Source organism: Plectropomus leopardus, chromosome 9 (genome assembly GCF_026936395.1).
Source record: "Plectropomus leopardus strain MGB_pleo_1.0 chromosome 9, ASM2693639v1, whole genome shotgun sequence".
Classification (NCBI taxonomy): domain Eukaryota; kingdom Metazoa; phylum Chordata; class Actinopteri; order Perciformes; family Serranidae; genus Plectropomus; species Plectropomus leopardus.
In genome coordinates, this window is record NC_142184.1 from 16035030 (window position 1) to 16060359 (window position 25330).

Here is a 25330-nt window from a genome sequence, read left to right on the forward strand (position 1 = left end):
AGTGATATCTTGGTCTGTCTGTTGAGCGCTAACGCTTCACCAATATCTGATTGAGCCTTTTTCATTTTGCTGTTCTTTTGAGCATTAACAGATTTCAGCACACCAAATAAAAAAAACTTTAAAAAAAAAATTGTGACTCTCTTTAAATACTGGGGAGGCACCATGTTTGGTAACGGCTACCCAAATACACGGTGATTAAGTGTCATAAAAATGTCTGCAGTGACAGGCTGAAATACCTAATGAGGTAAAGAAGCTGGTGGCTCACAGAACTTACTGTAATGGCAGTGTTTCAAAAGCAGTGTTTAAAATTAATTTTCCAGTTTGTGGTCTGGTGGGTTGAATATGTTCCTTGATTTCAAAGAGGGAATCCCTGTTTCACTCAAATCATCTCTGAACAGATCTCAACTGTCAACGCTGTCTCTGTCCTTCATCAACAGGCCGTGGAAGCAGCGAGTAAAAGTCCATAAAAAATTATGAAGAATACCTGAACAGATTTTTAAAAAGTTCAGTTTTTAAAGATTGCAAACTCTTTGCCACCCTCGGCAGTAGGTAATTTATGGTTAAAAAAAACATCTGAAAGTCTTAAAACAAACTGCATCACCTTCATTTTCCTCAAAATCTGTTATCATAGATTCAGGACAGCAAACTGGTTTTGAATTATGACTGAGCCTGTAGTCAGGTTGCACTGTCTGCAGGTTTCACAGAATATCAGCGTATAGTTTAAGACAGCAACATCTCTCACTGATTAACTGGCTGTCAGTGTGTAATGGGGACCAGAAATGTATCATTAATATATGCTGTGCAGCATGTTGGCTGAGGTGTGACTGCACAGAGTAAGCAGTTCTGCTAGAGAAATTCGTTTTGTTTGAAACCCCTGACTTTACCAATTTGATAAATAAAGAAACTGCACTCATCTAGTTAAAACGTAATTGAAACATCATGAGCACATCATACTACAGCTGCAAACCACCCCAGCCCACAAGACTGTGGTCACATGAAGTGGTCAGATGATAAGGTGAGGTCATGAGCCGAAAGTGTGGAGGATATCGGTGTGTTTGTAGAGTCAGGAGTTAGGGTGAGACTCAATGATAATGAGTGAATGCTGAGTGAAATGAGCTGTAAAAATGAGTTGACCTTGCACCACTGAAGCGCTGTCAGCAGGACTTCTGCGCAGCATCAGCACATAGTTTTTAAAGACAACATCTCTTAGTAACCAGAACAGGATGAAACAATCATAGCATAATGAAAACCAGAAGCTAGACATTAGAATAAGAATGCTGGAGGGCCAAAACAGAGTGAGTACAGTGCAAATGCAAATATGGAAATGCTGTTTCAGGAGAAATGAGCTGGCTAAGGTATGATAGTGAGATAATCACGAGACAGGATGAAAAAAGTTGGAGTGATGTAACTGGATTTTTAAAAAAAGACAGTACAGTGGGATGACATCAGTGAGGAGCTGGTGATATCACCTCATGGTTTTATGCTTCTGCAAAATACTAAAGTTGCAGTATCAGTTAACATCCATGTCTGTGAAAGCATGCATGCTACACACACATCTTCACCCCAGCAGCGCAGATCTGTACTATCAGCACAGTTTGAAGATGGACACCCAAGATCAGTGTCACCACTTCAGTATCTGACCAAACGTTCTGTTCCTGAGTTATTATATTAATAATGGCCAGAGAGGTGATTTTGCAAAACATTATGAGGTTACAGTAAAGTTGACCTCTGACCTTATAGATATATGTAATGCCATCATCTTATCCTATTTTATATTTGTGTAAAATACTGTCATAATTAACAGATGAATTCTTGCGTTAGGACAAAAAATAGATTTTGTGAGGTCACAATTACCTTGATCTTTAACCTTCAAATTCTAACCATTCTTCAGTCCAAGTGGACATTTGTGCCAAATTTATAGAAATTCCTACAATGTTCTTGAGATACTGTGACGGAAATTAGACAGATATGGTCACGGTGACCTTGACCTTTAACTTTCAACTACCAAAATCTAATAAGTTAATTGTTTAGTACAAGTGGATGTTTGTGCCAAATTTGAAAAAAAATTCCCCTTTTGTGTTCTTTAGATATTGCAATTAGAAAATGAGCCAGACAAGGTTACAGTGGCCTTAATCTTAAACCTCCACACACCAATATCTAATCAGTTCAAGGTGTTCTTGAAATATTGTATACACAAGAATGAGACTAACACAATGTCACAGTGACCTTGACCTTTGACCACCAAAACCTAATCAGGTCCTCTTTGAGTCCAAGTGGACATTTGCGCTGAATTCGATTTTTTAAATATCCCTCAAGGTGTTTCTGAGGTAATGCATTGACGAAAATGAGACAAGACCAAGTCATAGTGGTCATAGGTCATAGTCACCTTGACCTTTGACCTACAACCACCACAATCTATTGAGCTCATTGTTTACTCCAACTGGACATTTGCGCCAAATTCCCTCAAAGTGTTCTTGAGATATTGCATTCATGAGCATCGGACTGACAAAGTGAAAACACAGTGCCTCAAGCTACGGCTATTGTCGGCGCAGAGGCATAAAAAATGAGCAGAGACAATGAGATGGCTGCAACAGCCAGTGTAAGGAGGAGGCGTGCTGAGACAATGAAACCGACTCCGCTGTAGAGGAGTACTCAAGATGATAGACAGGGATGTGACAAGGGCAGGGCAGGCACGAGAGCAAAGGATGGACATTGAACCAGAGAGCAGAGCAGTGTTAAGGAGGATGAAGAATGTGAGAATGGGAAGCAGATGTATTTACAAGCTCCCCGTCCCTCCACTGTCACAACAAGACCTCAGCAAAATACATGCATGCTCAGATACACATGCACACATACTAAAACAAAAAACAGCAAACTACAAAGGGGAAAACAGCAACAGTGCAAGTTTAAACCCCAGGGCCCGGCAGCAGCTGGATAATCTGCTGTCCCTTGGGAAGCAGCACGACACAAAGAACTGTCTCATTGGCTACCCGGAGAGAAGAAGGGGAGGCATGACGAGAGCAAACAGAATCAAAGAGGAAGGTGTTGTAACGCTGGGTAATGCTCATACCTGAGACAAATAGTTACGTAACAAGCAATGTTTCATGTGACATATGGGCTCTGTGGCTTCTGTCTTCTTCTGCTTCTTGTTTTTGCACACACATGCAGCATCCCATAAGGCACTGCTGTTCTCTAGTACTCAAACATCTGATTTAATCAGATATGAGAGCATAGGCCCTTTAATGCATGATGTCAGCACATATATCATATAGAAGGTACACACAAAGCTAAAAAATGTGGAAAGCTAAAGGGCATGTCTCTGGTTGTTTCTCCGTGAGTGTGTGTGTGTGTGTGTGTGTGTGTGTGTGTGTGTGTGTGTGTAAAGACAGCACACATACACACACACATGCATAAAGATAGGAGGTGTGGATAAAGAGTGCGATATTATTCTGAGCCACTGAAAGCCACAAATCTTGTTATTCAGCTATTTCCTGATGCAGATTCCAGTTTAAGACACTCTGTGCGGAGAAGTGCACTGACACACAGGCAGCATACAAAGGCAAAGACGCCATGGATGACATCAAAGCCTTTGAGTGGCACAACACTCAAGGGGTTGCGTGTAGATGAATTAATAACGGATGTGTATGCGCGTGCTGTATACACACGCTGAGATGACTCTTGAGATCTTAAGAGCAGCCCCTGTGTGTGTATGTGTGTCTGACAGCAGAGTGACACTGGTGTTAGCACACCAAAGCCTTGTGTTTCCCAGACTCCATTAAGATGTGGCTACTCCAGCCGGGCTCTGTGTCTCTGCCAAGCTTCTTTCACACACACACACACACACACACACACACACACACTGCAACTACTATTACACAGCAGGAGAGAGAGCAGGGGCATTTTCACCGAGGATAAATGGAGAAGCACACTTTCAAATGCAGCACAATGCATGAATTACTGCCATATTTTCCCTTTCGCTGAGGAAAAGCAGTGTGCGAAGCAGTGCACAAATTCTGTGGAATACATTTAAAGTCTCATGTAGATATTCCATCCCTGCCACTTAGCATTTCCTTTTCTGAGAGCATAATTAAATTATCAGCTGTCACTTCTGTTAACTAGCGGAGATGTGGAGTTAATGTGCAAAGTGCCACAGGGCTGGAGCTGCTCTGATTGCATGAATCTTAACGTGACCTCTCGTCAAAGCGTCTTATTCTGCTCCCTGTTTTTCGTCTCTGGGGTGATACAACAGACAATCCCGACAAGCATCATCTTTGTCCCAGGCTCCGGATGTGCACATGCACACATACACACACACATACAAACTGTCAGAGAGATAAGAGTGGAAAGTGTGGCTATTAAAAGAAGTGTAGTAAAACAGAGGGCTCTTTTGTTGGGGGCTGTGGATCATCAGAGACACAGCTTCAGTGTCAGAGCCAGAAATACACACAATAATCCTATGTTTGGGCAAGAGTTTTTAAGAGGGGACATGATGCTGTCTATGTCACTGCTTGCAGTTTCTCAGAGCTCATGCAGGCATTTAGTCTTCAGACAACAAGGAAACTTGGTTAAGAAAATATGTTTTAAGAGAACTCTCAAACAGTTTTTGTCATCATGTGAAGTTAATGTGAGAAATATTTTGGAATTTTAGAGCATGTCCTCTTGGACACACTCAATCAACATCTCCCAGTCTTGCCTTCTGTCATTACCTCTTACCAAGGGCATAGACTTCATTTAACCATGGGGGGAAACATAGACTGTAACAAATAATGGATTTAGTCAGTTTGATGTCACACTCCTGTTTAGAGGCCTTGAGTTTGACATTTTGGCCATTGCCAACCTGGATTTTTAAAGCAGGGGAGAGGATATTTGGACAAGAGGGTGGAGCTGTGGAAGAGTGAGGGGTGGATCGTAATGAGAGTCCATGGACACTCTCACAGACAGCCTGTCACTTGAAGCGGCTGCACACTTAAAGATGTGTAACTTATAAAAAATCATCCCTGTACAGTTGTCATGAATGTTGAGATTAGCTATAGAGAGCCAAAGCATTTTCTGTAACGGGCTAAAAACATATGTATTTCAGCTGTAAAGTTGGGCATTTTAACACAGGGTTTTATAGAGAACAACTTGCTTTTGGAGCCAGCCTCTATCTGCCGTTTAAGAAACTGCAGTTTTTGGCACTTCCATGTTGGCTTCATTTTTTTCAGGAGGTTGCCGCTTGGGGGGAACACAGACTTAGTAAGAAGTGTGGGGTCTTCCCAACAGGAAATTTCAACCATCAAACATTTCCTGCAGTCTGGTGATTTTTTATGCACTAATTTGTGCCTTTTCTGCATCAGTGATGTAATGATAAAGATGTAAAGGAAAACACAAATTTCAGACACCAAGTGACAATTCAAAGTATAAAATTATAGATCATCTTGTGATGGGATCACACCACCAGCCATGTCGTCAATCTGTGATTTAAAACTACTGTGGGCAAGGGGGACATAATTAGCCAAGTCAGGTAAACTTTGTTATCCCATAAGGTCAAATTTCAGCAAATTTATGTGGTCATACATGTTCAATTTAAAAACACAGAGGTACACTGTATGTGCATTATCAGACACAAACACACATATCATGTGCAATGCTGTCAGTATGAAATGAAATAAAAATCATAGATGATATACAATTTAAGAGTACATTATACACGAAAACACTCAGACCCAGTTATGTGGGTGCACATCTTCCTCTCATTTAGTAGTCTAATTACTGAAGGCACAGTGATTCACTGTTCCTTGCTGTTCTAATTTTCTGCTGCAGGATTCTGCCATTTGACCTGCGACCCCCTCAGTATTTCAGGTGGAGAGACAGGAAAGAATAATTGAGGATCTGGTCAGTCTTTTTAAGAATAAGGCCATTGTACAGTTGTGCTGCAGATAGCTGATCAACCCCAATGATCCAAACTGCTGTCGTATTCATCAACTGCAGTTGCAGTTTGACCTTGAACTCGCATATTCCTGAAGTTGCAGATCAGTCCAAATGACATAAACACTCAGCAAGACAAATCTGCAGACCATCTGGAGGATAAAAGCACTGCCATGATCCTGGGATTTTCATAATATTCTGTTGTCTTTCACATTTTTTTTAGGGTTTAATGTTTGTGGTTTTCCTTGTTTCATGTATTCATCATGGTCATTCTGTTTCCTGATTTATTTTGTAGGTTATTTCCTCAAGTGTCATGCCTTGTGTTACTTGTCTGTTTCCCGCCTGTTTTCTGTCAGACCTGTCTCACATCAGCCTCGTTAGTCCTTCCCTGCTCCACAGTTTTACCCAGTCATTCAGCTCCCTGTCTGTTCTTCTGCCTCATCACCTTATTCCCATCACCTGAGCTTCTCTGCCCTTTTCCTCCACCTGTACTTCATCCCCTCGTCAGTCTAGCTTGTATTTAAGCTCTGGTTTTCATTTCAGTCAGTTGGATCCCTGATTAAGTTGTGTGATGTTCGGCAGGGATGTCCAGACTTTTTTGAAAGGGGTACAGTTTAGATAATGTGTAAATACCTGGTGGCTAGCTGCTTCTCACATTATATGGGTTATTCAAAAAAAAATCACAAATGACACAAACTGTTTAAGCTTTAAGTGAAACATTGTTCACGGTTCTTGAAAGTGGCTTGCTACCTTGCAGGAAATATCTGCTGTTAGGTGACTTTTAGTTTGCTTTTTTTGCCGTCTGTTTATAAAAACACATTAGTTTCACCTACGCACTTCCTATATGGTGCATGTCTACAAACTATATGATTGCCCTGCCATTATGAGTTAAATAAAAATAAATGCAAAGTGATTTTGCTTGATTAACCAACATTGTGTTATTTATATAGTATATTTTGAAATACAAGCTGAGAGATAAAGAGTCATCTTTCTGAGGTCCTGTTACCTGCCATCCCCTGCATTTGGGTCCATCTTCTCCGAATTACATGACACTGAAGTTATTCAGTTTCCAAAGAAAGAACAGCCCCTGCTGTAGTTTCTTAGATCCAATCCGTGCACATGTCTTAAAACTTAGGTGGTCATCAATTCCAGTTCTATCAATAAAATGCACTATCCCTTGCTGAATATTTTTTTTTAAATCAAAATTATTGTTAGTGACAATTTAGTTGTCATTGGATATTGGTAGGGAAAGTGCAATACCGTCCATAGAGGCCAGCTTATGCTTTAAGTGTGGCCAGTTTGTTCCCTGTCTTTTGTTTAAGTAATGAAGTGTAAAACAAATGTCGCTTCACAGGAAGCATGCCTGTGTGCGCCTGTTTGCTCTCTGTACAGCATTCATAGTGTGCAGTATAACCACATCATAATTCTGAATATTTGAAATGGAGCCACTGACCACAAAATGCTTGTGCAGAGGTTCCAGGCAAGCACAGTGAAAGTAGACAGACCTCAACACAGAACAAAAACAAAGGCAGGGACTGAGGTTCTGAATCTTTACAAGTTTCATTTTATTGGTGTACTTTGACAATAACAATGATGGTATAAAAGAAAATCTCCATCATACAAATTTCAATAATCAAAAGATAATATGCCGATACACAAACAGATCCACATAAGGCTGACATCAAGTTTTGACAAGTGGCTTTAAATGGCTTCAATTCAAGGAGAACTGTTCTCCTTACAATCAGAGAAGATATATTTTAAATTTAGCAATCTGTTTTAATAGTTTGTTTCCATACAAAAAATGAATCTGTAGATTTTAGAGTGGATTGTGTCGCTGGTTTGGGTGCCTGTGTTCCGTTGCATTGTAAGCATATGGTGTTTTTGGCTGACACATTGCTATCCCGCAGTGCTTTCCTCTGACCTACACCTTACCCCAACTGCTGTCACTATCAAAGTGACATCCCACGCACAAACAAGGACACTGAACTTCATTTGAAGATTGGTGCCTATGTCTGCCGTGATATGTCTCTTCTCCTGCTCCAGCATATAAAGCACAGGTAGGCAGATCTGGAATGCAGAACACCTCGAAGATTGTGAGAGGAATTGAAAAATTAATGGGATAATTTTAATTTTAACAAAAAAAAAGGCTGTGCTGGGAAGCGGTGATGTAAAACATTGATGTCACTGTGTAAGCTTCATGAGCACTTTAAATGGCACCGGATAAACCCCCCAGCCAAATCCCTCCAAAAGCCTTGTTCTTTATGCTAGCATCTGTAGTGATTTAAGACCTTTATAGAATTTCTAAAACACTACACACAACAATATTTACAATTATTGTTTTTCTTGATATGCACTTTTTTCAATTTAAATATTTTTGCTTATAAAAAAAGGTGAAAAATAAACACTGCAATAAATTAAGAAGCTTTAAGGCTGCCAGTCTTGTCAGATGCCCAAAGAATGGTCCCTTCATTTAAACTGGTACAGAATGGATCAGAGCAGGTGAGATTATGGTACGATGGAGCCTCTTTAGTGAGCAGCAGGCTTGGTCTTGGTCTGGATTGAGACCGTGTACAGTTTATATACATAGAACAGGGGCAAAAACTCACCAGCATGCTCTCATCACAAACTGAAATCCTGATTTAAATTAAAAAAAAAAAAAAATAGAGAGCGAGAGAGCACTGACTGATTTGCCCCTGTTATTTCATCAGAGTGGACAAAACCTGTGTAGTAGTCAGTAAACCCATCCTGGCGACTCTGGCCGATGAAGCTGCTCATTCTACATGGTGGAGTATAGAGCCTAATACTGACTCTACAAACAGTGTGTATAGAGTGCCTCTTTATATTGAGAGCTAGCTCCAGGTCTGAATCTTCACCTGAACACTCAAAACTAAAAACCATTTGGCTTTTGCTATATGTCCATCTAGCCTTTAATTTAAAGCAATGAAAAAATAAAAGACATACAGTGTGTCATGTATGTGTCAAAAAAAAAAAGAACCAGTTGCGTTGTTAACAACCAGGTCACTATAAATCATTTTCACATCAGTGCTGGAAAACAAAATGAAAAAAAAAAACAACTTAAAAATCTAGATGGAGGACCTCTGAAAGGTTTAGCCATTTCACTCAAACACATGGAAAAGAAAACTGAACACAAATGCTGCTAGTGACCACGACTTCCACTGGGGGCCTCCTGAGTTATTGGCAAGGAGGTAAACACGTGCTTTTGTTTGTGTCAACAAAAACACGAATTAGCTTCACCTGGCAGGATGAAAAGGCAGCAAGTTTGCAAATGTAAGGATGTAAAAACACTGGACATCTACGCCACTTCTACGAAGGTTGTTGGGATGTTTTGCCTGTTGATAATTTGTGATGTTAAGATACGTTTCCAGTAAGCACGTAGAGAGAGACTCCTCAGAGGGAGCTCTGAAAGGTCAGCACCATTGATTATCAATTATTATAAAAGGAGATGCCCAGTGAAAGACAGCAGCCACTAGCATTTTCTGATTAGGTGTCTTGCTCTTCCTGGTGTTGTCACACAAAATGGCCACCTCCAACGTGTCTGTTCAGCAGATTAATACACACCAGGCTACAGGTCACGCTCCATTTCATTCAAGCTGCGTACACATGAAATGGAACAGCTCCCTGTTTACACAGACCTGAACCTCACAATCCCACATAAATACACATAACTACAAGTTTCAGTGCATCTAAGACGGTCTGTCATATGTCACCTACTAAATCACCACATCAACTGCAAGAAAAAAAAAAAAGAACAATTACAGAAGATAATCCATAAAAGATCAAATAAATAAAAGGAGGTCCAGCCTCATTACTTCTTATTTCATTGTGGGAATACAACAGCTTGTCAACCACCCACATTTTCCCCCCAAAAGATACATCTTAAGAAATGCATACAAGGCGATTTGTGTGAAATGAAGTAGCTGCATGACTAGACGACAGGCAGTGAGGAGAGAGTGTCTGTATGTCTTTTGAAAAGGAACAACAGTATTGGGATATTTTACTCAAAATCAACACTGTCAAACACACAAATCAGAGTAGGGACGGTTTTTTAGCTGTGTACTGCCAGAGTGCTGTCAGTCTGTGTCCATGCACAGTGTTCGGCTGCATGCCACCCAACCACAAGCTCTCCTACAGACCAACATCCTGAAGTTTAATTCATGCAAACAAACTGACCGGCCAAAGCCTGGCGACAAGCCAACAGAGCTAATCAGCAGTTTGACACCTGATGTGTAAGATAAGCATTTTTCCTATCCTCGTCGAGATAAAGAAGTGTCAGTTACAAAAATAAAGGCAGCCGTAGATTGGTTGTTGTAGTGATACAGTTCTCACAGCACCCACAGTGGAGGAGGGCTGGCTAACAGTATTACAAACACTAGACAATCTGAAAAACAACAAAGCAAAAGCTTCTGTAAACACAAGTGACAGTGACAGCAATCAAGTATTCTCTACCACCAATGCTCTCCTGTTAAAAAAAAAAAGTAGGTGAGTAAACATTAAGGATGTGGGATTTAAAAATAATGTCTCTCCCTGGCCTGGGCTTGCACACCACACACAAAGTGAGGTCTAAAAAGTCAGACGGGGTCACAGTTTCAGGGGTGAAGTCTCCTAAAGGTCACCCTGAAGACCTTCCACTGCCAACAGAAACAAACAGGCCTTTTGCATAGCTCTCCCTCACTTATATATATATACACATGCAGACGCAGACACACACAGGGTTTTGGAAGGGGTGGCGTGTTTGCTTAGGCAAAGGTGTGTTGAATGTGAAGTTTGCATAAGCAGTCACTCCTTTTTTCTGTCATCCAACAAGGGTATGCTAGCACCCATGCTATTGCATCTGTATAGTGAGGAAGTCAGGTCTAAGTTCTGCTGCTGATATTACAGCTTATTGCTAACAGGAGGAGCATTTTGCTCTCCAACATACAGCCACTTGCAGGCAGCCAGAACATCCAATGCAACTACGCAAACACAAACATCACAGTCTTCAAATGGTATGTTCACAGGACAAAACTGAGTTGGTGAGAGATGATTAAGGTATTAATATTCTCTAAAGTTAGACTATTTCACATACAGTATACATGACTGAAAACACTCACTCTTTATAGCATTTTTCTCTTGCTCTCTTCACTTTTAGATTTGGCAAACCTTCTGCAGAACCAGCTGCAAGAGTCCACTCGCTTAAAAGTTGCTGTGTGGTTGTGTGTGTGCATGCAAATGTTTTCACAGGCTTACTGCATCTATGAAAATAAGAAGTGCAAGAGCAAAGTAAAAAAAAAAATCAAAGCCTCAGGGACCAGGTCAGCACATGTTAGTCAAACTAGTGTGTGTGTGTGTGTGTGTGTGTGTGTGTGTGTGTGTGTGTGTGTGTGTGTATGTGTGTGTGTGTGTAGGGCCCGTTTTAATAAACAAGCGCAATAGTGTAGGGCTGAGCTAATCATTGACTGAATAAGAAAATGAGTGAATGAATGGATGGATGCTGAAGGCCAAAATGGTGCAAAAGGCATGTGGAGACTGAAGACTAGATAAGCCCAGATGAAAGGAGTGATGGACTGTGGCACAAGCAAGTGCAGCATTTATCCTTAATTTCTTATATGATTTATCCAACATAGTTATTGGAGTCTCCTGTTTTTCTTTTTTTTTTGCATACGAACAAAAAAAAACAAAGCAAAGAATCAGTCAACTAAAAAGTCATAAGCAGTGCTGCAACTGGTGAGATATGGCTGATGTCCCAGAGGACTTTGATTCCCAGGTGTTTTGCAGTCCAGCTGTTCCTACATCAGTAGTCAGCTACGGGTGCAAGCTTTCTGCTCAAGCTGACTGTGATGTTGGTGTAGAGAGGCCTCCTGGACACTAGGGGAGAGTAGTTCAGATTGTTGAGACCATCCACTTTCTGTCTCTCCTTTGAGTGGCGTAGTAGACTATACCTGCCAGAACAAACAATCAATAAATCAGTGAGGAGGGACAAAAAACAGTGTGCATAAGCTTTGCACCCAGTGCAATACAGAGTAAGCTCAATGGTCAGGTTAGACAAGTTACAGTGCCTGGCATTAAGCATAATAAACAAATAATGAGGCACTATGTAGAGGATACGTTTTCATCATCCTACATAGTGTTACAAGAACGTAAAATTGTCTGGCATTGTCTGTGGTGTGGACAGAGAGTGACATACTTATTTTCCAGGGGAATGAGACAGTGAAGAAAGGACATATATTGGTCCTCTTCTATCGCACGAGTGTTGAGAACATTTTAACTCTCTGCACTATTATCTGGTATGTTTTATCACCAGTGAACAATAAAAACAAACTGTCAAGATAGACGTAAAGTAAGATTGCTGGACAGCATCATAGAGACAGAGCACATTTTAGCTCTGCCTCTACAGAGGGGAAAACAATTCATTGCTCTCCTTTGACTTTGCATTGAGTTAAGGTCCCTCCTTGTCATTTCTGTCTGTTAACAAACAACACAAAAATGCCTAAAAACTGCTTTGTGGTGGCATGCATTACCGCTCCCAACCAACAACAGATCAATTGCGCCTACTGGTATTGCACTGTTGAACAAAGTGTGAACAAACATAACTGATATATAATTAGCTGATATAACTGAATAACCGGCTGCACTTTATGGTATGTAGAGCACTTTAATGATATGAGGTGAATAGGTCTAAAATAATTGAGAGCTGACTTGTTGATGTTATTGTTTTTTTGTGCTGTTGTCAGTATTATTATAGTTGTCTGTGTCTGTCTGTCTATCTATCAGATCACTCAATGAATATACTCGATATTTAACAACAATTTCATTAAATTATCATTTGGAAAAGTGATTTGCGTCATCTCCTCCTTGAAGTTTCTTATTAACAAATACTAGGAATCTTTTAGACCTGGGATTGTTTTAAGTAACTTGTGAGCAGAGCGAGCATGATTGGAATTCACTCCTGAAGCATACAAGCAAATCACATGCAAAGTCTTTAAAGAGTTGAAAATCTCTCAGAGTCACCGCTCTAGCTTTTCATGTGACTGGCTTACACCACATGAGCCTAAGCCTTGTTGAAATTATCAGCTCCCACTTTTAACCAATGTGTGTGTGTGTGTGTGTGTGTGTGTGTGTCTGTGTGTCTGTGTGTCTGAACAAGCTGTGCACCAACCTTCCCAGAAACTGGACTTCCCCACGATGGTGATGTGGAATTGACATGTAGCGTCCCTGCTCTCCGTGTGGTCTGCTCACAGTGTAATTGGCAAACCCCACCCTATACAAACACAGTAACGCTCATTAATCTATAATGCACACAGGCAGGTGGAACAAGCACTGCAATGATGGCTCTCATTGTTATATATTTACAGAGAGCTTAATAACTATTTACTTTAATAGCCGTGCCATCATTTTAACACTGAGTAACATGATAGAGGTGTATGAAAATACAAAGGGGGAAGGTTTTACAGTAACAGCATACAAAAGGGATCGTTTGCATACAAAAACAACATCAAAATATGCGGTGTATACTGAGAGCCTTAAGTGTGTACAGCTGCCTGTGAGCTGTGTAGGTGGGGGGAGGGACAACAGCACTATCTGGCAAAGGCAAATGGAGGAAAAAAACACAAAACCAATACAAAAGCCTGTATGCCAAGCAGCGGAACCCACCTCCTGAGCACGCCTGTGTGTGTGGTGGGTGTGTGTGTGTGTGTGTGTGTGTGTGTGTGTGTCGGAGTTTGTGTGTTTGTGTCCTCACCTGTTCCATAGGTCATCGTCCTCTCCTCCCCAGCCCCAGAATGCATTAGGAAATCCATTAATCTTTTTGAACTGCTTTACCATCAGGCCACTGACACCACCGAAGAACTCATTATACGGAAGCCTTGGAGGGACAATTACACATATTAAACTTCATATTAAGAAAGGAATACATTTACCCTATACGCCCAAGCAGACAGAAACAGGACTCACATGTAGGAGTACTTGTCGAGTTTGACTGCAAAGTGTCGGGGCATGTCTGTGCATCCGTAGTAGTTTCTGTCATTCTCCATGAGGTGGTCCACGTCATGGAAGACTAGACAGTCCCAGTCCAGGTCCTTCATGGCTTCCTTGTAGCCCACATTAAACAACATGGCTCGGTTAAATGGCTCCGTACCCCCCTAAAGAAAAGAAAGATACTGTTTTGTAGGTTATGTTCACCAGAGCTGCAATAGTTAAACAACTATTACATGAATTTCCATCTACTTTGATAACTTTGATAATAGTAAAAATTCTCTGATTCCAACTTCTTAAAAGTGAATATTTTCCTTTTTGTTCCTTTACTCCTCCATGATAGAAAACTGAACATTTTTCACCATTTTCTGACATTTTAAAAGACTAATTAATTAATCAAGAATATAATAAAGGATATACCGGTCGTGAAAATAATTGTTAGTTGCTGCCCCTAATATTTCATCATCTATTTCAACACGCTATTTATTATGGGTGGGAATCACCAGACCCTCCCCATATACAATATTATTACAATACTTGGGTCATGATACAATATTATTGCAAATTTAAATGGCTTTTAGTATTGCGATAACATATGTTGCAATCTGTTTTTAATTAATCAGATACAGTTTCTGTCTGTTGATCTCACTTCAGTAACTTTAATTGCAGTAATGTGTATATAGTGGACTGGAAAAACAGATGATTTTTCTTATTCTATTAGGCTACCAAAGGTTTACTATTGTATTGGCAACATTAATAATTAATATGATTGAATATCTATACACCGTCTTTGCTTAGTGATATAACATTACCCCACAAAATACAGCAAATATACTGTATTGATTTTTCTCCCATCCCTACTATCTACAGTACTGTAAAAAAACAGCCATAATCATCACTTGAGAAGGTGGCTCAGATCCTGCAATTGTTTGGACACACATGAATCATTCAATCACTGCCAATTACTGCGAATAGGTGTGTGCATACCTGCTCTATGACATAAAAGGCAAACTGGAGTCTCTGCTTTTTCAGCACTGGCACCAGGTGTCTCAGGAGAATGGGTAAATGTTCATGTCGGTTCCTGAACGGGACTAGGATTGCCACCTGAGGGACACAAAATGGATTAGAATACACTACATATGGTAAATGGACTTGCATTGTACACTGCCTGTCTAGCCTTCCAACCACACAAAGCCAACACACACTCATACACTGGGTGGCCGAGGCTACTATACAAGGTGCCACTTGCTCATCAGTTAAACATTCACACACACTATTTTTCCACCAAATTAGCTCTACAACAGAAGTAAACAGTAGTAGCAAAATCAGAGATTACATTTATGACCTGGGAACTTTCGTTCTGGTATTACAGCTACCAAGTATGAATCAGCTATTTATGAGACCACTGCTAGCTCCTTTTTTAATTGTTTCTCAGTTTAGTTCACCATTCTCTCTTTCCAAATGTCATCACAGTTCAAACTTCAAGTCAAGCAAAATCTGCTATTATTTATTGAAAACCAGGTTTAGAAGCTTTTTTTTTTGGTCTAAATGCTCTGAACAGTTAAAAAAATAAGGTGCGGAAACTGGAACTGCAGCGTTTCTGTGTTGTTGAAAAAGATTTAAAATATCCATCGGGAAAAAATTAGGGTTTAGCATGTTTCTCAAGGATACCTAGATATGTAGATTGAAACTTCCATTTAGTGAACATCCCGCTATACCTCCAGAACAACAGCCGCCACATATGAAACAACATGCATGTGCAAATATATACAGATGCTTATAACTGTATGGGGACATACAGAGGCACAGAGCAGCCTGATCTGTGCAACAAAGTAAACTGTACTGTTTGCACAAAGTGAGTGTTTCTGTGTTTTGATCTCTCAGCAGTAGGTAAATGGGAATATGTGGGTGAAGACAGTACCAAAAACTACCAATTACCATTATGACTCATGACAAAACAGTGTCAGGCTCTTGAAATCTCATTTCCACAAGGAAATCTGGCATGCATCAATCATAGCAGCACTGAGTCGCTAAACATCTGTAAAAGGTGTTTATTTTTCCCCACAGTGTTTTTAAGTGTGCTTTGAAGCTCGACAAAATGCGAACTGTCACAGGAAGTGAAAAAATGGAAAACAACAACGGCTAAGAAAGAAACTATAGAGGTAGACGAATGAGATTTCTGGCTAATGAGAGAGAGAGGGAGGGAGATATTTGGTTGTCAGAACATTCACAGTCCCTCAGGGCAAATGAATGTGAGACAGACACACAGATGGCAGGCAAGATTGCTCTGCTGGAAAAAAAAAAGAGTGATAAAAATGCACACATAGTACAGAAGGCTGGTTCAAGAGAGAAACTGCACAGCACATATAAAAGGGTTGAATTCATGTTTCGCCTGCTTCTTTTTGCATCGGAATGTCAGACAGAACAACTGCATCATCCTGATTTGCACGGTGAGCAACAGAACAAGCAGGGAACTGATGTAAAAGCGTGTAAGTGACACATACTGTGGTATGTTTCAGACATGCCAGTTACTGTATGCGCACTGTATGAATGGATTGTGGATGCCTCTTCTATTTGGGGTTTTGATGAGGACACTGTCTAGCACACCGCTCAAAAATCTCCCATTGGTGTTAACTTGGGTTGAGATCAAGATCATTTTCATGCAAAATCCATTCAGTGACCCTCTTCATGCACCCTATTGGAGCATTTGCATTGTGTTTCTCCCCTAACCCGTGTTCAACAACGCTTTGCAGGGAACAGCCCTCCTAACAATCATCCACACATGTCCACACTCACCTTCCAGCGAGGTAAACAGTCTTTGGGCTTCCAGTAGCCTCCTGGGACCATGTTAGACTCTCCTTCCAGCAAGGATCTCTCCACCTCCTCCAAAGACACCTCGCTCATATTCACCTGTAACCTGCCCTCTGTGAGTGTGTGAAATAGAGGGACAGAAAGAAGAAAAGGATTGCATGAGCCAGATAAAGCCACGAGGAAGAGAGAGAGTCATTAATAGTAAAGAGAGTTCTTTTAAGAAAAGAGGAAAAAAACAGCCGACTAATCTGGCGACATACATTTCTGGGTTACACTATTCCGTGCCAAAACAACATATTTGCATGCATTGCCAATCATTGTTGAAATGAAACAGGAGTTCTCAACTATTTTACTACTTATTATTAGAACAAATCATAGATTGTATATAAAGATGGATGATATGCCTGCACAATAGTGATCAGAGGGGGGAGCTGTGGTATTAAGGTCTCACCCATACACATGTCTGACCAGCAAGACTGCATCAACGTGATAAGATCTACCGTAAATAACAGGAACCATCTTTAGGAAAAACATTTGATATGTACTTCGATTTTTTTAGTTTGACCCATGACCCATCCATGAACATGGAGGGGGCGGAGCCAGCAAGCAGGGGGCCATTGAGATGTTTTGGCTTTTACTTTTGGGGAGCTGTCATGTTGTCCACCTTTATATAAAGTCCATGGAACAAATGTGTAAAGACATGCAAGGTAAGTTCACTTAAGGGAACATTTTTGTTAGACTAAGAAAACCTGAAAAACAACTTTTTCACTTTAAGGTCATCAAAGGATACTAGCTGATATTCTTCTCATATGGTGTTTACATAGCGTTCACAAGCGTTAAATTAAAAATAAAACAGTATACTCACTCATGGAGGGCAGCCTCTCAGGGCAAACCTGAGAGGGGAGGTAGGTGAAGCCCTCAGGGAGGTATGTGGTGGGAGGAGCATCACTCTCGCTCACATTGAAGTCATAGGTATAATCTGGAGTCACATACATACAAGTGTAAACATCACAATCAGAAACTGTTTGATACTATTTTTATTTTAAAAAAGGCTCCCCGTCTGCATTCAGATATTCATAAAAACTGATATTTTCCTCTAAGTTTAGGCTTCTTGTCCACATGTAAACTAAGGTTTAGGTCACCAAAATTGATTTTGCTCATGCCCACTGTTGCTATGTGTAATGAGATGCACCAGAAACAAAAACAAAAATGAGCGACTACAGGTTTGCTTACATTTTAACAGACTAACAGTTAGCATCTGACTAGCTTATTATAGTTGTGGTTTTGAATGGATTCAGCTAGCTAACTAAATCAGAATTTGCAGGGGTTTGAAAGGCAGCTGTGTGCTGATTTGAAGCTGAATACTCTGTCGAACACAGGATCAGCAGGACTGCAGTGAAATAGCAGCTTAATCACATCTATGATGAAGTCAGCCAAACACAGGTGATTTGAGGAACATAATCTGTTTAAGGTGTATGCTGCACCCACTGTTTTGGTTTCATTTCAGCATCCATGGTTTAAAGTCTGCCAGAGTCTAAGACTTTGCATCAGGTCCAGTGGAACCAGGAGATGGTGGGACACTTTTTAGAGTGGATTTTGTGTCGATAAGGAATGTAGTGAGTGAGATCCTTCATTATCCAAGGGGAATCACCGTTGACATGATCTCCAGTGGGTTTTTCAAACAAAATGGTAGCCTGTACAATTTACTACCTCAGGGAAAGTAAAGAAACTGAATTCATGTCTATGTAAAGAATATAGCTTTACATTCCCCGATACACTGTGGTGTATAAACGTGTATGTTTTTACCTGTGCCATTGATGCTGTAAGCGCCTCTCACCACTTGCTCCAGAACCTGAGCCCCAATGTTCTTCACATTCTCTCTGATCTGGATCCCTCTGGCTTGGACCATGAACACATACTCATTCACTGTGGACAGAAGGGAAAAGGACAGGTTAAGTCATTATTCTTGCACATGCTGTAAAAGTCACAAGTGTTTCTATGCAGCACATTGGAAGACACATTAGTAAAAATGAACCAGAGCAGGGATGGTCCATAGCTCAAAACAACATCTCCTAAGTCAGATTAACCCAAGCTAGTGCAGAAATACAAACAACTATTTAGGGAAGGCCCCTATCTTCACAAAATGTTTAACTTGTGACCAGCATCTTGCTTTTTCCATTCCAGCTTCTTGTTGTGAAACAATAGAGAAGAGAGAGATAAACTTGCAAAGCAGGAAGGTTAATGCCTGCTAAAGTATACACACACTCTTCCACCTGATCTGGCCCGAACTTATTATCTGCCTTGGTGACTTAATGAGGGGGATTTCCCAACAACACATCAAGGACTTAGAATGTTAATCCATGAGAATGAGGAAGGATGGGGGAGAAAAATACAACTTATTTCAGAAGGAAAAAAAACTAAACTAATGAATTTGAAATGATTGCTTGGTTCCTGCCGTCTGTGTGTTAATAATTGCAATGTTATTATTATGCCTTATTATGCTGTGCCATCTTCAGTCATTATGTACAGCGCTGTAAAAAATGATTATATTTTTTGATGCATTTGTTTGTCAAACAAAAGGGTAAAAACAGTGTAGCAGTGCAGAGTTTCTGTGCAGACAGCACAGACTTCACATAAAGAGGAAGCACCAAGTTTCTGAATGTACAGTATGTCAGTGTCTGCACAACACCACAATGACCACAATCGCTGCAGTAAGGACGGCCATGTCATACATGTCTGATACTGACACTCCTTATATCTCTCATTAAAATATGTAATGGCATGGTAGTTGCAGTTGGGAACTTCAACAGAGAAGCTTCTGCTCAGTGTGGGTTGACCTAAATAAAACCACAACAGCAGTCAACCTGTCAAACAGGAGCATCAGAGTAGAACAAAGAGGGGATGTGATCTAACTGTTACTTGAACCCACTAGCTCACCTCACACACACACCTACATTCCAGCCACACATGTTTCTGATGAAAAGACAGCTTGTCCAAAACTCCTGGAATAACTTTCACTATAAGTGACTACTAATCCTGTTTCTTCATTTGGAGCCAGCACAATGCTGCCAAACTGATGGATGTCTGCCTCAGTGAATCTGTATCTCACTGCACAATCTCTCACCATTAATCCAATCAGCATTTATCTTAAAGCAATCCCAATATGATCCACGTCCTCCTGTGGACGTACAGGGTGTCCGTGCATGTGCACGTGCTTGTGCATGGTGTGCACATGATACTGCTGAGCTAGAAACTCAGGAAGTGTGATTTGTCATTAGTAATTGTATTACAGTTTCCATCACATTCATCTTGTTTTATACAAACTGCGTGGCTTGCAGGGCTAGAGACTAGTGGCTAAGCGGTAACTGAAATCAATGTTCTTATTTTACCTCTGCAACACACAAATGTCACAGTGCAGCTGAAGCAAATTTGCAAAGGATGATAATAATAAAAAGGAAAAAAAAGAACACAGACTAGATCCTGTTCACTCTCACTGCAACACACGCAGAAGTGGAACAGACAGACAGACAGACAGACAGACACACACACACACACACACACACACACACACACACACCCCCACACACACACACACACACACACACACACACACACACACACACACAGATGCCCCTCTGAGGCACCATATGATGGAAAACAGCTAAGAGGCTTGTGGAGTTTGATCCAGTCCTGCAGGCACCAACATATTCTGACATGTTGGCATCTCCTTCTCATGCCAGGCAAACATATGCTGGTATATTATATTTACTCAGACAAATGAGGACACAGGTGCTGACATGTACAAACACTCTGAACTGCTAAAGCCTGAAAAGCAAAGCAAACTAAAAGAACCTCAGTCTCTTTTCTGTATGTTATCGTCTTTGTCCTTCTCTTTTATAAAAAAATCAGTCATTGGGTTCTAGGCCTAAATATCATTTAAAAAATTACAATAACCAGCACCAATACCTGTTCCCTTCAAGCGACACTGACACCAGTCGTGTACCAGTACTTCATTTTTTCCCCTACTTCATTCATCATGTGATTGAAACCACTTAGTGGCAGAAAATGTCACCAGGTATTGTTTGACTGAAGACGTTTTAATACTACTTGGTACTGAGTTATTTCAATAGACTGTATAAATAATGAACATAACTACAGAGATGTCACCCATTGGTTTGTGGGCTGCCATTTTGAAGTCTTGAGTTTAGCATCTCAGCCATCACAATCTTGTTTTTTTATTTTTGGAGCCAGAAGTAACAATATTAAAATGACAGAGTGGAGCTGTGGAGGAGTTAGGGATGGATCTGAGGCACAGACGTCTATGATACTTACACATTTCGTTCAGCATGATAATCTTCACTAATGAACACCGCTTTCAGGAGTTTTGAAGCCTAAACATAATACCCACAAGTAAAAAGCTATTGCTAGGCTACAACAGACTACATTACAGGGTGTAAAGATGTGTTCAGCGTGATTTGAAATTCACAGTGGGGTATTTCCTGACATATTTTCTGTCATAGAACAAAACGTGCAAGTCCCTTAAGCTTGTGTTAACAACAAACTTAATTTAAGGTCAAAACCCATTCAAAAAACCCACTGACTTTGAGACAAGGGAACTGGAGGTGCTGAAATGCTAATGGATTTCCGCTTTTTAGGACCCCTTACTGGGGTTCTCTCTTAAGGACCATAACCTATTGGTTCCTCTCAGGGTCAAAGAAACTCTTCAACCACAGAAACAGAGAATGTGAACACAACTGTACACAAAGCAGCACACGCAATTCCTCTCTCACCAAACGTGCACTCTAGAGACCGGAGTAATGGTAAGAGCCAGGGTATTCAAGGCTACAAACTGTGACAAATGCAATTAGACATGAGAGACCTGGAGTTTAGAGGAAGCTAACGTAGTAGGCTACAACACAAGGCCATTAACGCTGGGCAAGTAAGCAAGATGATACACACGCGCACACACACACACACACCCACACACACACACACACACACACACACACACACACAGACACACACACATCCACACACTGCATTCTGATGTGTCACTAGCAAAGGGCATCACATGCATGCATACACAACGACATGATACACATGCACACCAGAAGGACCCCCACAAACCCACCCCCACTGCTCCTCACCACATCAGAGTACCCCACTGTAACCCGTCAAGCATGACAGGAGACCTTGAACGACCTTGTCCTCTACAGCTCTCACAGAACACGCTGTCCGCATGCCAAGCCCGGCCCACCTCTCTCTCTCTTTCTCTCTCTCCACTTATCTCTCCTTCCCTCTATCTCCCCTCTTCATCTCTCTGTGCTGCTGTCTCTGTGTAATGTGGTTTGTATCAGTTTCTGTCAAGTCTGTTTGTTCCTATCATTTAAGTGAATAATCCCAATGATGGATTGCAGGCTGACGGGGGACAATTCCAGGCACAGACCCTGCACCGCATTGTACTGTAACTCAGGGTTAATCGAAAAAGAAAAAGCCAACAAACAAGCAGAAAAGGAAACACACACACAACCCCACCACCCCACCCTGCTTTGCCTCCGAAAAGGCAATTAACTCCACATTGATAGCTCAGCAGTGGGAGGTGATCGGTCCCATTCTGGTAGCTCTCTGATAAGAGCTGAAAGGCTGTTTTTTTCTCCGCCTCCCAGCAGAAATGGCTCCTGCATGCTCACACACACATCATACATACACTAGTAGCTTTCACGGTTTAAAGCTGTCACTCTCAGAAAAGGTCATTTTTACTGCCACTACATATCAGTGACGCCCACAGACCTGCACACGCATTAAGACAACCGCTGCACATGTATCATTCCTCAGTGATGCTGAATGCATGTTGTATCAGAGTAAAAGCTGAGTTAATGACACTATCAGGAACACTCTAAATTGGCCATACATGATTCAGCCCATTTAAATATTGCAAAGTAAACAGCTGATTAATTAAAGCATTAGCACTAAATCCCTTACAATTAACGGGAACAACCACTGCAACAGAATGTATTGATCTATTGAGGATTGGCATACTGCTGATGACGATTATGTTTCTGATTGGATGTAGTTTGCTTTTTCTAAACACATAAAACACGTGTGTTCTTTTTGAGCCATTATTGGATCTCATCTAAAGGGACAAGCATGTTATTACCTCCTTTGACCCTCTGTAGGTGATGCTGAGAACGCCTGAGGCTGCAGTGGATCAATATAAACACGCAGAGGCCTCTCGGTCAATACACAGACACACACATTGCAAAGCCATGTAGTACCATATAGGGCAGAGGTGGGACCAAGTAATTGTTCTACAAGTCAGTAAGTCTCAGGTCTTTGCACTGAAGTCTCGAGTCAAGACCGACAAATCTGGAGCTCCAAGTCCGACACTTTGATTCAAAACCATAACAAGTCATAATGCGCTCTTTACTAAATGTAATGCCATTTTAATACTATGGTTAAGATATATTTACAAAAATTGTGATTGGTGAATGGTCCTGCACCTGTAAAGCAGGTGTTCAGCATCTTGCCAAATTATACTTCGACATTTGACTGGAGGTGCCGTGAATCAAACCGCCCACCCTCTGACTGGTGGACGACCTGCTCCACTTCCTAAACCATAGTCTTTTTAAAATTATCCATTTGTTAAAACAAGTTTGTTGGAAGCTGTAGCGTCTCCTGAAAGTTTTGCATTCTGCAGATTCCTTTTTCATTGACCACAGCAAAGATGGTATCAAGTTTTCCAACAGGTGCTAAATAATGTTAGCTCTTCATGGTTCTCTCCTGTATCTGGATTCTCACAACTCTGGATCAATGTGGATCTGGGGAATAAAGTGTCTGCTTGGTGGTAAATGAATAACGTTTGCTGATTCAGGAAAGAAATAAACTGATATCATCATTGCATACGTTTTAAATAACTTTGGGTTTTTTTGTGAGGAAGGTGTCAAGTATTCTATTACTGCTGTTAAAGGCCAAGTCAAGTTGCAAGTCTTTTTTTGATTTTGTCAAGTCAAGTCTAGAGACATCAAAGTAGTGACTTGAGTCTGACTCATGTCCAAGTCATGTAATTTGAGTCCACAACTCTGATAAAGGGAAAATAAACATTTCCATCTTGTTCAATTTTAAACTTGAGAATTTATATTATTGTTTTAAATTGAAATATCATCCGTGCAAACAAACAGCTTGTCAATCTTGTCTGTAATTTTGGTGTAGTGCAAATATACCACTGTAAAAGTGCTTTCTGTGATTTCCTGCACAAAATGGACTCTTTGTTTTAACAATGTGTTTCCTACACAAGAAGCGATATGCCTTTCCCTCTGTCAAGAAGACGCAGATAACTAAACTCACATCCTGTTTGCTCACCACCGTCACCACTCTCAAAACCACTTCCATGTTTCCATTTGCCATACGTTTGTGTGACTCATTTTACTAAAATATTCAGAGCATTTCAGTCAGACATGATCCAAAAGGCCATCTGAGTACAGTATTTAAACCAAAGTATTCTTAAACTAAGTCACATTCTTATGAAAGTACTAAAATCTCGGGGAATAACATCCTACTCTGAGGACTGGCTATCTTCCTGAGTATTCTTAACAAAAAGTGCAGCCGGTGTTCTACGTAAATCCGCACTATTTTAAGCAGATTCCTCACCTGTTGTGTCGCGGCAAACAAAAAAAAAGTCTGTGTCACATCAGGAAATCTGCACAACTCTGGTATTTATAAATATTTGACTTTCTGATTAGATGCCGTTGCCACTTTTGTTTTGATAACATTGGCAAATACATCCTCCTCACATACCTCAGGTTGACAAGAGGACAAGGAGCTACATCAAACAAAGTTTGTAATTCATTTCCTCATGGTAAAAAAAAATCCCTTGCTGCTCTTTAAAAAGGAATTTTCCCTTCCCTTTTCACTATCTTTTTTCAGTCCCACTCACTGTCTGGTCTTTATTTATATTTTCTTCTTCCTCTTCCTCATAGCTTGCAAGATCCAACCCCCCCCCCACCCCCCACCCCTCTCAATACTCTTGATAAGCAAATGTTCATAGTAAGATAACCATCAGTGTTCATGCCATTGTATACCTCAAAAATTGTATACATACATAAATACATAACGATAAGGCCAATTAATATTTTCAGTTAATGTTTGTTATTTGTGGTAAAAAAGACCAAACAGTATTGATATTTAATTTATAATGACATGCAGAAGAGAATAGCAACTGAACCCTCAAATTTCTCAACATGACACTCAGCAAGTATTTGTTCTATTTTTTTTAACTTTTCTTACAAATCATTCAATCAATAAATTGCTCATAAATGCTTAAGAGTTCATCTGTAATTACAACAGCACTAATTATAATGTATAAGCTACAATCAGCATTTTAATGTAATCAAAGATTTAGAACACAAACCTCAAACGGTAGCAGTGTTTGCCCTTTTCTTAAAGAGAATCCTTAATACACATGACCCTACTATAACAGCCATTCACCCACTCTATACTTTTGAACATCTACATCTACAGTGTAGTCTGCAGTTTTAACACGATGTGTTTGTTCACAGGTCAGCTGTCAAGACCTGGGACATGCTCCTCAGTTCACCACAGGAAGGAAGAAGAAGAGGTTGGAGGGAAACCAGAGACAGAGGAT

General features: G+C 40.6%; 1 protein-coding gene across 1 annotated transcript in view; it reads right to left on the reverse strand.

Annotated features, from left to right (window-relative positions):
- Positions 1 to 7448: 7448 nt before the first annotated feature.
- The window catches only part of b4galt5 (beta-1,4-galactosyltransferase 5), a 38407-nt gene continuing 20525 nt past the window's right edge, over positions 7449 to 25330 (reverse strand). The window contains exons 2-9 of the mRNA XM_042491548.2: positions 18496 to 18615; positions 17555 to 17668; positions 16675 to 16802; positions 14866 to 14982; positions 13858 to 14045; positions 13646 to 13768; positions 13064 to 13165; positions 7449 to 11846 (exon numbers count right to left, since the gene is read on the reverse strand). Of these exons, the coding sequence (XP_042347482.2) occupies positions 11699 to 11846; positions 13064 to 13165; positions 13646 to 13768; positions 13858 to 14045; positions 14866 to 14982; positions 16675 to 16802; positions 17555 to 17668; positions 18496 to 18615 (1040 nt within the window). The 3' untranslated portion in view covers positions 7449 to 11698. The remainder of the gene's footprint in view (positions 11847 to 13063; positions 13166 to 13645; positions 13769 to 13857; positions 14046 to 14865; positions 14983 to 16674; positions 16803 to 17554; positions 17669 to 18495; positions 18616 to 25330) is intronic.